Raw genomic sequence first — 14,797 nt, 5'->3', positions numbered from 1 at the left:
AAATGGGTTTAGGTTCTAAAAGATCAAAACATCAACTGTTGAACTTCTTTATTAATTCAAAAAAAGAGAAATTACTAATAAATTAGAAATGTAATTCCCCCTGATTCTGTCCTCAGACAATGAGCTTTATGGATGAGTTTCGTGGATTGGATAGGGATATTGAAGGTTCAGCCAAATGTTGGAAAAAAGTTGTTGAATCTGAATGCCCAGAAAAAGAGAAGTTTCCTCAAGAATGGAAAAATAAAAGCTCCCTTCAGAAGCTTATTATAATGCGTGCTTTACGTCCAGATCGCATGACATATGCAATCAGGTAATCTGATCATACTGCAATAAATTATAAATGCAAGTTCTTTCTTACAGATTCCACAATACCTTTCGCATGCTCAGGATTTCCCTAAAGTGCTTCACAGTTAATAAATTGCTGTTCTTCAAATAGTATCATGGAATTTTTTTTACATCCACCTAAACAGATAGATAGATGGAACCTCAGTTTAACATCTTATCCAAAAAACCACACCTCCTGGAGATGACTTGGCCCAAAGCTTGGGACAGCAAATGTCTGGTGTTCACTGTGATCCTGGCCTCATTCCCAATCCCCTTACATTTGAATGCTCCAGGAAATATTATAACACAGAGTAGCTTTTTTTGTAACTTCATTTTATACAAGACGTTTACATGCTTTTAGGGAAAGTTTCCATACATAGTAAATGCTTAGTATACATTTCAAGATATTTGCCGGGAAATTCAATGAAAGTCATTCATAGTTATGTAGTTTTATACATTAGAATGAGGGCCAATGGAGCCTGATTGTGGGGATGGGGTTTAGGGTGCTGCAATAGTTACAGCAGCAATAGATCCTTGTTGGCATTGTGAGGATTTGCTTCACGGCAAATAACTCTGTGAGCGCTTGGAGTGGGTGGGACGGTGGTCTCAGGAAGTAGCCCATACTGGGGGCGGGGGGGGGTGGTGAGGGGCAGCGGCACAGTGGCACAGTGGTTAGCACCGCAGCCTCACAGCTCCAGCGACCCGGGTTCGGTTCTGGGTACTGCCTGTGCGGAGTTTGCAAGTTCTCCCTGTGACTGAGTGGGTTTCCACCGGGTGCTCTGGTTTCCTCCCACAGCCAAAAACTTACAGGTTGATAGGTAAATTGGCCATTGTAAATTGCCACTAGTGTAGGTAGGTGGTAGGAGAATGGTATGGATGTGGTAGGGAATATGGGATTAATGTAAGATTAGTATAAATGGGTGGTTGTTGGTCGGCACAGACTCGGTGGGCCGAAGGGCCTGTTTCAGTGCTGTATGACTCTATGACCTTTGTTTGTTCACTCTATGTGCAGCCTATTTGTTACTCGCTCTGGTTATCAGCTGTCCTAAACATGCTGAGACTACATGTTTGTTGTAGGGAATGTTGCCTTGTGCCAAGATGGGGATGTATCTTGCTGCCAAGTATGAGATCTGTGTGAACTTGAGAGTGGTAAGGATGTGTTCCACTGCTGGCAATAAATTGAGTCTGCATGAGATTGGGGAATGGTTAGCCTCATCGGTGTTTCAGTGCCTTCCAGCATTCCACAGCTGGAGGATGGGGCAGGAGCCCTCAACTGCCCTGGGTAGTAGTCTGTCAAGAATTAAGAAAAATGCAGTAGGAGATTCTGTGTTGACCTGCCTCATTCAGCTGCAGATGGAGATTGTGAAATTCAGTTTCAGCATCTGCTTCTAGTCTCCCCATGAAAGTCGATGTCCCAGCTTGCACTCCCAGTAGCCTGTGTCTTGTGATGGAGAGGTGGAGTATACTGAGTAGGGTGCTGAGTTGTGCCACAAAGAAGTTGCGAATTTAAAAGCATGTAGCAGTTGGTGCCTCTTGTGCATCACCTGGATCTGAGGGAAACTGGGGCTTGGATCCAAGAAGTAGAGGCTTAGGAAGGAAGCAACAGAGCAGGGCTTGGAATTGAGAGGGATCTAAGAGATAGCTGGGGAGAGAAAAGACATAAGGGTGGGGGCTGGGACCTAAGATTATGAGTGTTTGGTTTAGGAACGTGAAACACAACTGGGAGTGGATGGATATCCCTGGGAGTACTTGGGGAGGAGGGCGAAAATTGTTTTTTTAATCAAGACAGTCACATCACTAAATTTAAATCAGTGAGAATGAGCAACTGTTCCCTGTGAGTGCTTAAGTCAGCTCTGCCGCCCCTGTGTATTGTTGAGCTCAGGAAGCCTATGCTGTTCTGAGCCAAGGTGGATCAGTCAGATCCTTCTGTGAGGTGACTTAGCCAGCATAATGATGATGTCCAACTGTGCAATGAAACTCTGAGAAAGTGAGGTAAATACTTTGAACCAGACAAAGACTGCCTTTCTTTTGAGAAAGGAAAGATAATAACTTAAAAAAACAACTATTACTAATTTAGTAAATTGCAGGCCTGAGTGAAATTTGTACTGTTGCAGTCGTAATTGTTCACTGCTACTTGTGAAGGCAGTAAAAAGATATTAAATTTTACCTGAAAATGAAAAACAGTTGGACAAGACACTTAGCCGAGAAGGGCATCAACAGATTTAACAGCTAAGCTGCGGATTACAGTCACAAGAGATTTTATTACAAAGGTTTTCATAATCATCACACAACTTTATTGCAAACTGCAGTAATATGTTTAAAATATTGTCTGAATTTCAGTGATTAAAATTTACAATATTCCTTCAATTTCTTTCTTCATAAGCAATGTGATTTCTAAGGGATTTGTGATTCTAACATTTAGAAGTAGCTTACGATGTATGCCTTTACAGAAAATTTGTGGAAAAGAAGCTTGGGACAAAATACATTGAGGGACGCCAAATAGAATTTGCTAAATCATTTAGGGAAAGTGGTCCAGCATCTCCAATCTTCTTCATTCTCTCTTCTGGGGTTGATCCACTGAAAGATGTAGAGGCCTTAGGTGAGTAAGCTACAAGAACAGGCATATCACCAGATAGTGTGTACAAATTAATATGTGTTCAGTGAACCATTATGAGCTGGAATTGCACAGCTCTACAGACCTCAAAGGTGTGAGTCCAGGGACATTGCATGTTTTAAATCTTATTAAAGAAAATAAGTGGCTATTGGTTGAAGACAAGATCCAGTTGCATTTGGGAAGATGTGACACTCAGTTGTCTTGCAACCTGTGCCATTTCCATACCTTGTGGAATACAATGCAGTACTTGTACTCAATTATGGTGAATGATCAGACAGTATCCTTATATGATATGGGGTGGAATCTCAGATTCATACATCCGCACTTGTTATGAGTCGCTCATTGTCTGTATTAATGGTATTTTATGGGCTATGGAAAGGCCAATAGCAAAGGTAATCCTGAATTATCCACTTTGGATGAGTAAACACATGGTAGTCGTGACATGTGATGTTATTAGCAGATCAGTTCCAATAAACCTCTGTGTAAAGCAAAAAAAGTCTTCTAATTTCCTCCTTCATTCTTATCGGGATAATAATGAAAGTTTAATTGTTACCAATTCATTAATTAGCAGAAACAATCTTTCACTATAACTCATTTCACCATTTCATAGTTTAGAAACCTCTTGGATCTCTCCCCTCACCCCCCTCCTTTATCTTCCGACATATTAGTGAAAAGGTCTCATCTTATAAACCCTTTCTTCATAACAATGGCTAAGAATAATTAAAGTTGCTTTTTAATAAATTTGGAAACTAGATTTTTGCATGTTTTGAGAGCTGTTTTTAGCATCAAAGTGGAAAGAAAATCAGGGAAAATTAGAACCCCCCAAAAAAACTAAAGTCAGAGAAAAATGAGTAAACATCAGATTTTAAATGGAACAATCACTACAACTTGAAAATGAGCAATTGTCCGAAATGTCACAGTTAAGCTAAATGACAATCTACTATTATTAACAAGATTTACACATGCCACTTTTATGAGCCACAATATTAAACATATTAGCATTCCTAGAATTACTCCACTTTTCCGTCTGTTCCAGAGAAAAAGGCATACTCCATTGTCAGTCTTTCCTGCACAATATTTTGGTCAGCGTTAAAAGCCAGATCTGCCAGCACAAATGTAGACATCTGCACAGCCTCTATAGATTCAGAGTACAATGTTTAAACCCTCAGGAAAAGATAAAACACCATACTCACATGAAGCACCTCCTAAAGTTCTGTGGAATCTTGATACCATATAATTTTGGTAAAACTGTTTACATGTGGTGCTTTGTTGCAAATTTTGTCATTTGGGTCATTTTATATATTGCTAACAGGGTACAATGTCAATATTCATAGATATTTAAATGGGATAGCTGCAAGGCATGCTTCAGCTTCTAACAATTACAGAACGATACCTAACATGGGATAGCACTAAACACCTAACACTGCCTCAAACTTGATACTTGTGGCGTAGAATAACACTGAACAAAGCAACAGGGAAATAAAAAGTACCAGGACTGTTTCAGCTCTTGTGTTTTTTTTAAACCTTAATACTGCCATGGTGGGCCAGAACAGAAAATAGTTACATCGGATCTCAATTCAAGATGCTGCTCTCTCTGGCACAAAAAATGGGTGCCAAGATGCATGTCTATCACATGATGCCATCATGTGCTAAATGTGCTATGAGTGATACAAGAATAAGAGAAATGTGGAGATTTTTCTAAAAGACAATTGCATTTTACTGATCCACTAGTCCAAAAAATAAAATGGTTTTAATGGTTCTTATCTATAACTTTTCATTCCAGTGAATTTTCACTGTACCTTTTCTATGGTTTTAATATACTCCTACAATGAGATGCCCAGAACTCTGCACAATACTCCAATTGTGATCTAATCAATGCGTTGCACAAAATTGCATATCTTTCTTGCTTTTATGTAGAATCATAGAATGGTAACAGCACAGAAGGAGGCAATTTGGCCCATCGTGTACATGCTGGCTCTCCGCAAGAGCAACTCATCCATTCCAATTCCCTTGCTTTTTCCCCATAGTCCTGCAAATGTTTTCTGTTAAGATAATTGTTCAATTCTCTTTTGAAAGCCAGAACTGAATTTGCCTCCACCACACTCTTAGCCAGTGCATTCCAGATCCTAACTACTCACTGCGTACAAAAGTTTTTCTTCATGTCATTGTTGGTTCTTTTGCCAATCACTTTAAGTCGGTGTCCTCCGGTTCTCGACCCTTCTGCCAATGGAATCAGTTTCTTCCTATCTATTCTGTCCAGATCCCTCATGATTTTGAAGACATCTGTCAAATCTCCTCACAACCTTCTCTTTAAGGAGAACAGTTCCAGTTTCACCAATCTATCCATGTAAATGAAGTCTCTGATCCCCAGAATCATTCTCGTAAATCTTTATTGCACCCTCTGCAATGCCTTCACATTCCTCCTAAAGTGTGGTGCCCAGAATTGGGCACAATGGGCTGAATTATAATCTGCCCACCAGGAGCGGGATTGGAGGCTTCGGGGGTTGGAAAATTGAGGTGGATGCGCTCACCTGGAAACCCAACGTCGTGACGTCAGTACCTGAATTTGTCAGCGGCGGGAAAGCTCCAAGGCGGCCTTTTCAATTTGAATTGTTGAACAACTAGTTAAAATGCATTAGCATTGAATTGAAGCCAATTTTATGGGGGGGTTCCAAATGTAGTCAACGCCACATGGGGAACACACGCCTTCAGATATCTGGGCTTGAAAGCCTCAGTGGTGCCGTGGGGTGGCAGCCATGGTGAACAGTGGATATGGGAAGAGTGGAGAGCAGAGGCCAGTACCGGCCTGCAGAGCTGGACTTTCTGCAAGGGTGTGCACAGTTTTGTGTGCTGGGCTATATGCAATGGTGGGCACTGAGGGGCATCAGCACATTTTCAGAGGGGAATAGCAAACGGAAAGGTCCCAAGACAAGATCGTCTCTCCAAGGACAGCACATGGGAGGGGCAGAGACCAGCTGGCATGGATCTCATTCAGTCTCTTTGTGGACCCCTGTGCTGCGCAGGAATAGCTCAGAGGGAGGGAGGACCAGGATCCAGCTCAGCACACCCGTGAAGCTCCAACAGTGGGGCACTAGCTGCCGGGTACATCAAGAAGAGCCTATCCACACCAGAAAGTGCACCGGACTTGCCTCAACTATCTGCAAATATCCGAGTGGCAGTTTCAGGGAAGACTACGGCTCTGCAGGGAGGCCGTCACCGACTTATGTGCCATGCTGCAGGACTGGCTACGACTCATGAGCTTCAGTGGACACCCAATGCCTGTGGCCCTGAAGATCACCGTGACACTCAACTTCTACATGTCTAGCTCTTTCCAGGGATTTTCTGGGGACATGTGTGAGGTCTCCCAGGCAGCAGCCTATCACTGCATCTAGGAGGTGACCAATGCCATGTTCAAGAGGTCTGGCGACTATATGTGATACCAAACTGACCATGACAGTCAGGCCAAGAGGGCTATCGGATTCGGGGTCATTGCTGGATTTCTCCAGGTGCAAGGTGTTATTAAATGCACGCACATGGCCATTGAGGCTCCCAGGGAGCAGCCAGCCACCTTCATCAACAGGAGGGGCTTCCATTCCATCAACCTACAACACTCTGCGACCACCAAAAGTATTTCCTGCAGGTGTGTACCTGCTTCCCGGGAAGCGGCCACAATGCCTACATACTTCGACAGTTCCAGGTGCCTCAGCTTTTCAGGCCACCCGCTCGCCTTCAGGGATGGATTCTCGGGGACAAGGGCTACCCATTGAAGACATGGTGATTCACACCTGTGAGAAGCCCTCACACTGCAGCAGAGGAGAGGTATAACACCTGCCACGGGTCCATCCCAGCAACCTTCAAGCAGGCCACTGAGATTCCGGTGCCTTGATCGATGCAGGGAGCCCTGCAGTAAGCCCCAGCAAGGGTCTCATGTATCGTGGTGGGTCTGCTGTACTCTGCACAATCTAGCACAGCAGAGGGGGGGAGGCCTTGCATGAAGAGGACATGATTGATCAACAGTCCTCATATGACGAGGAGGAGCTACTGAGCAGCCAGCACTGGATCTTGAACTCCTTGCATTGGAGGCCAGAGCCATTGAGAGATATGCAAAGGAGGCAGGTGACAATCTTATACATAACCGGTTCCTGCCACCATAATGGCCTCTCAAAGTGAACTCAATACTCACCTCACATTATTCTGCCTGTCGCCTCTTTTCTATTGCACACTAGGGCCTAACACTGAGGTTCACCACACGCTCTGACATATCTTAGAAGCTGACCAAATGCAGCCTGTGCCTATCCTGGCAGCCCATTGAGGGAGCAAGGGTGAAGCTTGCATCTGACAAGTTAGCAATGAAAGTACGAGCCACTTACAACAATGATTTTGACCTCCATCTATTGACACAATTGGAGCAACCAATGACATTCTTTCTTTTCTTTTGGGCCTCCTTATCTCGAGAGACAATGGATACGCGCCTGGAGGTGGTCAATGGTTTGTGAAGCAGCGCCTGGAGTGGCTATAAAGGCCAATTCTGGAGTGACAGGCTCTTCCACAGGTGCTGCAGAGAAATTTGTTTGTTGGGGCTGTTGCACAGTTGGCTCTCCCCTTGCGCCTCTGTCTTTTTTCCTGCCAACTACTAAGTCTCTTCGACTCGCCACAATTTAGCCCTGTCTTTATGGCTGCCCGCCAGCTCTGGCGAATGCTGGCAACTGACTCCCACGACTTGTGATCAATGTCACACGATTTCATGTCGCGTTTGCAGACGTCTTTATAACGGAGACATGGACGGCCGGTGGGTCTGATACCAGTGGCGAGCTCGCTGTACAATGTGTCTTTGGGGATCCTGCCATCTTCCATGCGGCTCACATGGCCAAGCCATCTCAAGCGCCGCTGACTCAGTAGTGTGTATAAGCTGGGGATGTTGGCCGCTTCAAGGACTTCTGTGTTGGAGATATAGTCCTGCCACCTGATGCCAAGTATTCTCCGAAGGCAGCGAAGATGGAATGAATTGAGACGTCGCTCTTGGCTGGCATACGTTGTCCAGGCCTCGCTGCCGTAGAGCAAGGTACTGAGGACACAGGCCTGATACACTCGGACTTTTGTGTTCCGTGTCAGTGCGCCATTTTCCCACACTCTCTTGGCCAGTCTGAACATAGCAGTGGAAGCCTTACCCATGCGCTTGTTGATTTCTGCATCTAGAGACAGGTTACTGGTGATAGTTGAGCCTAGGTAGGTGAACTCTTGAACCACTTCCAGAGCGTGGTCGCCAATATTGATGGATGGAGCATTTCTGACATCCTGCCCCATGATGTTCGTTTTCTTGAGGCTGATGGTTAGGCCAAATTCATTGCAGGCAGACGCAAACCTGTCGATGAGACTCTGCAGGCATTCTTCAGTGTGAGATGTTAAAGCAGCATCGTCAGCAAAGAGGAGTTCTCTGATGAGGACTTTCCGTACTTTGGACTTCGCTCTTAGACGGGCAAGGTTGAACAACCTGCCCCCTGATCTTGTGTGGAGGAAAATTCCTTCTTCAGAGGATTTGAACGCATGTGAAAGCAGCAGGGAGAAGAAAATCCCAAAAAGTGTGGGTGCGAGAACACAGCCCTGTTTCACACCACTCAGGATAGGAAAGGGCTCTGATGAGGAGCCACCATGTTGAATTGTGCCTTTCATATTGTCATGGAATGAGGTGATGATACTTAGTAGCTTTGGTGGACATCCGATCTTTTCTAGTAGTCTGAAGAGACCACGTCTGCTGACGAGGTCAAAGGCTTTGGTGAGATCAATGAAAGCAATGTAGAGGGGCATCTGTTGTTCACGGCATTTCTCCTGTATCTGACGAAGGGAGAACAGCATGTCAATAGTCGATCTCTCTGCACGAAAGCCACACTGTGCCTCAGGGTAGACGCGCTCGGCCAGCTTCTGGAGCCTGTTCAGAGCGACTCGAGCAAAGACTTTCCCCACTATGCTGAGCAGGGAGATTCCACGGTAGTTGTTGCAGTCACCGCGGTCACCTTTGTTTTTATCGAGGGTGATGATGTTGGCATCGCGCATGTCCTGGGGTACTGCTCCCTCGTCCCAGCACAGGCATAGCAGTTCATGTAGTGCTGAGAGTATAGCAGGCTTGGCACTCTTGATTATTTCAGGGGTAATGCTGTCCTTCCCAGGGGCTTTTCCGCTGGCTAGGGAATCAATGGCATCACTGAGTTCCGATTTGGTTGGCTGTATGTCCAGCTCATCCATGACTGGTAGAGGCTGGGCTGCATTGAGGGCAGTCTCAGTGACAGCATTCTCCCTGGAGTACAGTTCTAGGTAGTGCTCAACCCAGCGGTCCATCTGTTTGCGTTGGTCAGTGATTATGTCCCCCGATTTAGATTTGAGGGGGGTGATCTTCTTGATGGTTGGCCCAAGAGCTCTCTTCATGCCATCATACATTCCTCTGATGTTTCCGGTGTCTGAGGCCAGCTGAATATGACTGCATAGGTGTTGCCAGTAGTCGTTTGCGCAACGCCTAGCTGTTCTTTGTGCAGTACTTCTGGCTGCTTTAAGTGCTGCGGATGTTAAATCGCTGGGGGCTTTCTTGTAGTTCAAAAGTGCAATGCGCTTAGCGGCTATGACAGGTTCCAGCTCTTCATTATGAGATTGAAACCAGTCTGCATTTCTCTTCGCACTTTTGCCGTAGGTGGTCAAAGCTGACTCATAGATGGCGTCTCTGATGTGGGCCCACTTGGTCTCAGCATCCCCTGTGGGAGTGTTTTGAAGGGCTGTTACAAGTGAATTTAGAAATTTTTGTAACAGCTGTGGGTGAGAAATTCTGCTCGTGTTGATGCGCGGGTGGCCCTTCTGCTTGGAATGATGCAACTTCTTTGGTCTGAGTCTAACCTTGCTGCACACCAGGGAGTGGTCGGTGTCGCAGTCCGCACTGTGGAAGCTGCGTGTGATTTGAACACTGTTTAAGGCGGCTCGCCTTGTGACAATGAGGTCTAGCTGGTGCCAACGACGTGATCTTGGGTGCCTCCATGAAACCTGGTGACAGGGTTTAGTGTGAAAGAACGAGTTGGTGATGCAGAGGTTATGATAGGTACACAACTCAAGCAGTCTCTGCCCGTTCTCATTCATCCTTCCAACGCCATAGCGCCCAAGGCAGGAGGGCCATGAGTCATGGTCAGCCCCAACCCTGGCATTAAAGTCCCCCAGCAGGAATAGGTGTTCGGTGTTGGGGATGCTGCTAATGATGTTATGGAGTTGTTCATAGAACTGGTCTTTAGCTTCAGGTGCGGAACAGAGTGTTGGAGCATAGATGCTGAGTAGGTGTACTGGACCAGAGGTGGTGAGCAGTCGGATGGACAGTATGCGTTCCGAGCCATTTGAGGGAGGCTCTATCATGCTGAGCAAGGAGTTTCTGATGGCGAAGCCCACTCCATGCTGTCTTGGTTCTTCAGGATCCCTGCCCTGCCAGAAGAAGGTGTAGTCTTGCTCTGCTAGAGAGCCACTCGCGGGGAGGCGAGTCTCCTGAAGTGCTGCAATGTCCACATTGAGTCTACTGAGCTCGTTGTTAATGATGGCGGTCTTCCGAGAATCGTTGATTTGTGTAAGGTCTTCCGACAGGCCAGGACACATAGTTCTGACGTTCCAGCTTGCAAAGCGAAGGGCTGGTACCTTCTTTCCTTTTTTCATGTTGTTTGGTGCGGTGTATCAGTCCACCTTTCGGGCAATGACCCTGAGCTCCAAGCACCCATTGAAGCAGGCAGACTGTGGCGGGACAGAACCTTATTGACCGGGGGCTGCCCGGTTTGAGGCGGGCGGTAGCTGTCCAGTGAGGTGCAATGACCTCTCCCACCGACAAAGGCAACCCGTGGCGCCCAGTTTCTACGCCAATTTATCTGGACTTATAACCCGTAACTGCTGCCTTCCGTGTTGTTTCAGTCGCTGTGAGGCAACTATGGAGTGACCTCTCCATGGCGCATGCCTGGGCAAATTTATGGAGGTTGAGAGTTGCCCAGTCGTCAAAACCCCCCTCTCGGCCTTTCTGGTGGGGTCCAAAGGAGTGCAGGACACGACGTTTGGCACCAGTATGGCTGCAGGAACTGCCGGAAACATGCCAAAGGTGACACATGACCGCCTACGGGGTTCCGCTCCGGATTTTCTGTTAGGGTTTACTCCCTTAGCCTTGGTCTCTCCCGAGACGCCCACAAGGCAGTGGGGTTGTTGGGGCCCCTACACAGGTGTAGGATGGTGCCGGTGGGAGGAGGGGATGCAAGGTGGAGGGGTAGAGGGAGGGGGTGGGGGGGGGGGTGCAGGGGAAGGGGGTGCGGGGTGAAGATGGTGCGAGGGGGGGGCGGGCTGGGACGGGGTTGTGAGGGGGTGAGCTGAGAGGGTGGAGCAGGGAAGGGGACGGGGGTGGGGGGGGTGGAAGGGGGGTAAAGGGGGGGGGGGAGGGGGGTGGAATCTGGTGCAGGTAATAAGCCATTTCCTCAGTGCCCACCATCGACGTCCGGAAAGCTCATCCACGTCCTTCGGGAGGTGAAGCATCATTTGGCAGACTTAGAGGTGATTACATTTGCTGAGGGTTTTTTTTTTTTTGCAGTGGTTTAAATAAAGGCATGCAGCATTGCCGACAGTGCGCTGCAGATGCTCTCCGAGCCATCTCCCGCGGGCGCTTTGAAGTTGCGGCCGGGGGGGCCGTTCGTGGATGTTTTGGGTGTTCGGGGCACCTTTTCACAGGACTTCTCTCGGGTCCCGCAGCTCCTTCTTCACCTCAATGGACTTACCGCACGCCGTGGCTGCAGACACTCTGGACTGTGAAGACAGCAGGATCGGAGATTAAAGTATCGGCAGCTGTGCTCGTCAGTTTCATCCGGATCAATTTCATTGAGAAAACAAAGAGCAGGTGTGGCTGGGGGAGGGCAGTGGGCCCAGGTAACATACACTAAACTAACTGTTAACTTTTAGATAGGGCTAAAATGAACTGATTTAAAGAGCCAGGGGAATTTAAACAGTTTAAGAGGGCAGATTGGGGGAGAAAACGTTAGGGATGGGAGCAGATGGCCATGGATAGAGTTGAACAGCAAGGGAGCTTCCTAGGGAGCTTCCAGCCCAGGAGCCATCTTGAAAATCCAATGACAAGGCCACTATTAATAAAACCGCAAAAACCCATGTCTATTATCTAGGTGCTCTTAGGAGGAAAGGTTGAGCAAGTTGGGCCTATACCCATTGGATTTTAGAAAAATGAGAGGTGATCTTATTGAAACATATAAGTTCCTGAGGCAACTTGATAGGGTAGATGCTGAGAGGATGTTTCCCCTTGTGGAGGAATCTAGAACTAGGGGGCACAGTTTAAAACTTAGGGGTCTCCCTTTGAAGACTGAGGTGAGGAGAAATATTTTCTCTCGGAGAGTCATTATTCTGTGGAAATCTATTCCCCAGAGAGCAATGAAGGCATTGAATATAGTAAAGGACAGGTTCTGTGCCTCGGTTATGTTAATAGGCCGCACACATGACCTGCAGTGACGGCACCCACTTCCAGTGCCATCGCCTGGACCCGCGACAGCCTGTTAAATTCAGCCCAATACTCCAGTAGAAGTTGAACAAGTGTTTTATAAAGGTTCACCATAACTTCCCTGCTTTTGTACTCTATACCTCTATTTATAAAGCTGAGCATTCCTTTTGCCTGATGAACTACTTTCTCAATCTACCCTGCCACCTTCAACAATTTGTGCACAGATACCCCCAGGTCTATCTGCTCCAGCACCACCTTTAGAATTGTATCCTATATTTTATATTGCCTTTCCTCATACCAATATGAATCACTTCACACTTCTCTGCATTGTATTTTATCTGCCACATGCCCACCCATTCCACAAACCTGTCTATGTCCTCCTGAGGTCTATTACCATCCTCCTCACAGTTCACAATACTTCCAATTGATTTTGAACAGATCTAGCAACTCAAAACTGGGCATCCATGAGGTGCTGTGGGCCATCAGCAGCGGCAGAATTGTATTCAACTACAATCAGTAACCTAATGGCCCGGCATGTACCCCACTCTTCTATTACCATCAAGCCAGGGACCAATCCTGATTCAATGAAGAGTGCAGGCGGGCATGCCAGGAGCGGCACCTGACATACCTCAAAATGAGTGTCAACCCGGTGAAGCAACAATCCAGGACTACTTGCATACCAAACAGTGTAAGCAGCATGTGATAGAGCTAAGCGATCCCATAACCAGCGGATCCGATCTAAGCTCTGTAGTTCTGCCACATCCAGTCGTGAATGGTGGTGGACAATGAAACAACTAACAGGAGGAGATGGCTCTACAAATATCCCCATCCTCAATGACGGGGAGCCCAGCACATCAGTGCAAAAGGCAAGTCTGAAACATTTGCATCCATCTTCAGCCAGAAGTGCCGAGTGGATGATCCCTCGCGGCCTCCTCCTGAGGTCCCCAGCATCACAGATGTCGGTCATCAGCCACTTTGATTCACTCCACGTGATATCAAGAAACGTCTGAAGGCACTGGATACTGCAAAGGCTATGGGCCCTGACAGTATCTCAAGTGTAGTACTGAAGACTTGTGCTCGAGGACTAGCGCCCAAGCCAAGCTGTCCCAGTACAGCTACAACACTAGCATCTATCTGACAATGTGGAAAATTGCCCAAGTATGTCCTGTCCACAAAAAGCAGAACAAATCCAACCAGCCAATTATCGCCCTATCAGTCTACTCCTGATCATCAGCAAAGTGAGGGAAGGGGTCGTCAACAGTTCTAAAAAGTGGCACTTGCTCAGCAATAACCTGCTCACTGATGCTCAGTTTGGGTTCTGCCAGAGCCACTCAGCGTCTGATCTCATCATAGCCTTGGTCCAAACATGAACAAAAGAGCTGAACTCCAGAGGTGAGGTGAGAGTGACTGCCCTTGACATCAAGGCAGCATTTGACTGAGTATGGCATAAGGCCTAGAAAAACAGGAGTCAAGGGGAATCAGGGGGAAAACTCTCCGCTGGTTGGAGTCATACCTAGCACAAAGGAAGATGGTTGTGGTTGTTGGAGGTCAATCATCTCAGCCCAGGCCATCACTGCAGGAGTTCCTAAGGGTAGTGACCTAGGCCCAACCATCTTCAACTGCTTCATCAATGATCTTCCCTCCATCATAAGGTCAGAAGTGGAGATGTTCGCTGATGATTGCATAATGTTCAGCACCATTCACAACTGCTCAGATACTGAAACAGTCCGTGTCCGGATGCAGCTGATAAGTGGCAAGTACCATTCGCGCCACACAAGTGCCAGGCAATGACGATCTAAAACAAGAGAGAATCTAACCATCTCCCCTTGATATTGAAGGGCATTACCATCGCTGAAGCCCCTACTATCAACATCGTGGGGGTTACCATTGATCAGAAACTGAACCGGACCAGCCACATAAATACAGTAGGTACAAGAGTAGGTCAGAGGCTAGGAATTCTGCGGCGGGTAATTCACCTCCTGACTCCCCAATGCCTGTCCACCATTTATAAGGCACAAGTCAGGAGTGTGATGGAATACTCTCCACTTGCCTAGATGGCTGCAGCTCCAACAACATTCAAGAAGCTCAACACCATCCAGGACAAAGCAGCCTGCTTGATTGGCACCCCATCCACAACCCTCAAGATTCACTCCCTTCACCATCGATGCACAGTGGCAGCAGTATGTACCATCTACAAGATGCATTGTGGAAACTCACTAAGGCTCCTTCGACAGCACCTTCCAAACCCGCGACCCCTACCACCTAGAAGGCCAAGTGCAGCAGATGCATGGGAACACCACCACCTGCAAGTTCCCCTCCAAGCCACACACCATCCTGACTTGGAACTATATCGCTGTTCCTTC

At 47.1% G+C, this 14,797-nt stretch overlaps 1 protein-coding gene across 1 annotated transcript in view; it reads left to right on the top strand.

Annotated features, from left to right (window-relative positions):
- The window catches only part of dnah9l (dynein, axonemal, heavy polypeptide 9 like), a 563,466-nt gene that overhangs the window by 485,332 nt on the left and 63,337 nt on the right, over positions 1-14,797 (top strand). The window contains exons 72-73 of the mRNA XM_068036275.1: positions 117-310; positions 2,775-2,923. Coding sequence (XP_067892376.1) covers positions 117-310; positions 2,775-2,923 — 343 coding nt within the window. The remainder of the gene's footprint in view (positions 1-116; positions 311-2,774; positions 2,924-14,797) is intronic.

The sequence above is a fragment of the Heterodontus francisci genome, chromosome 7 (assembly GCF_036365525.1).
Source record: "Heterodontus francisci isolate sHetFra1 chromosome 7, sHetFra1.hap1, whole genome shotgun sequence".
Classification (NCBI taxonomy): domain Eukaryota; kingdom Metazoa; phylum Chordata; class Chondrichthyes; order Heterodontiformes; family Heterodontidae; genus Heterodontus; species Heterodontus francisci.
This window is presented reverse-complemented; position numbering and strand designations above follow the sequence as displayed.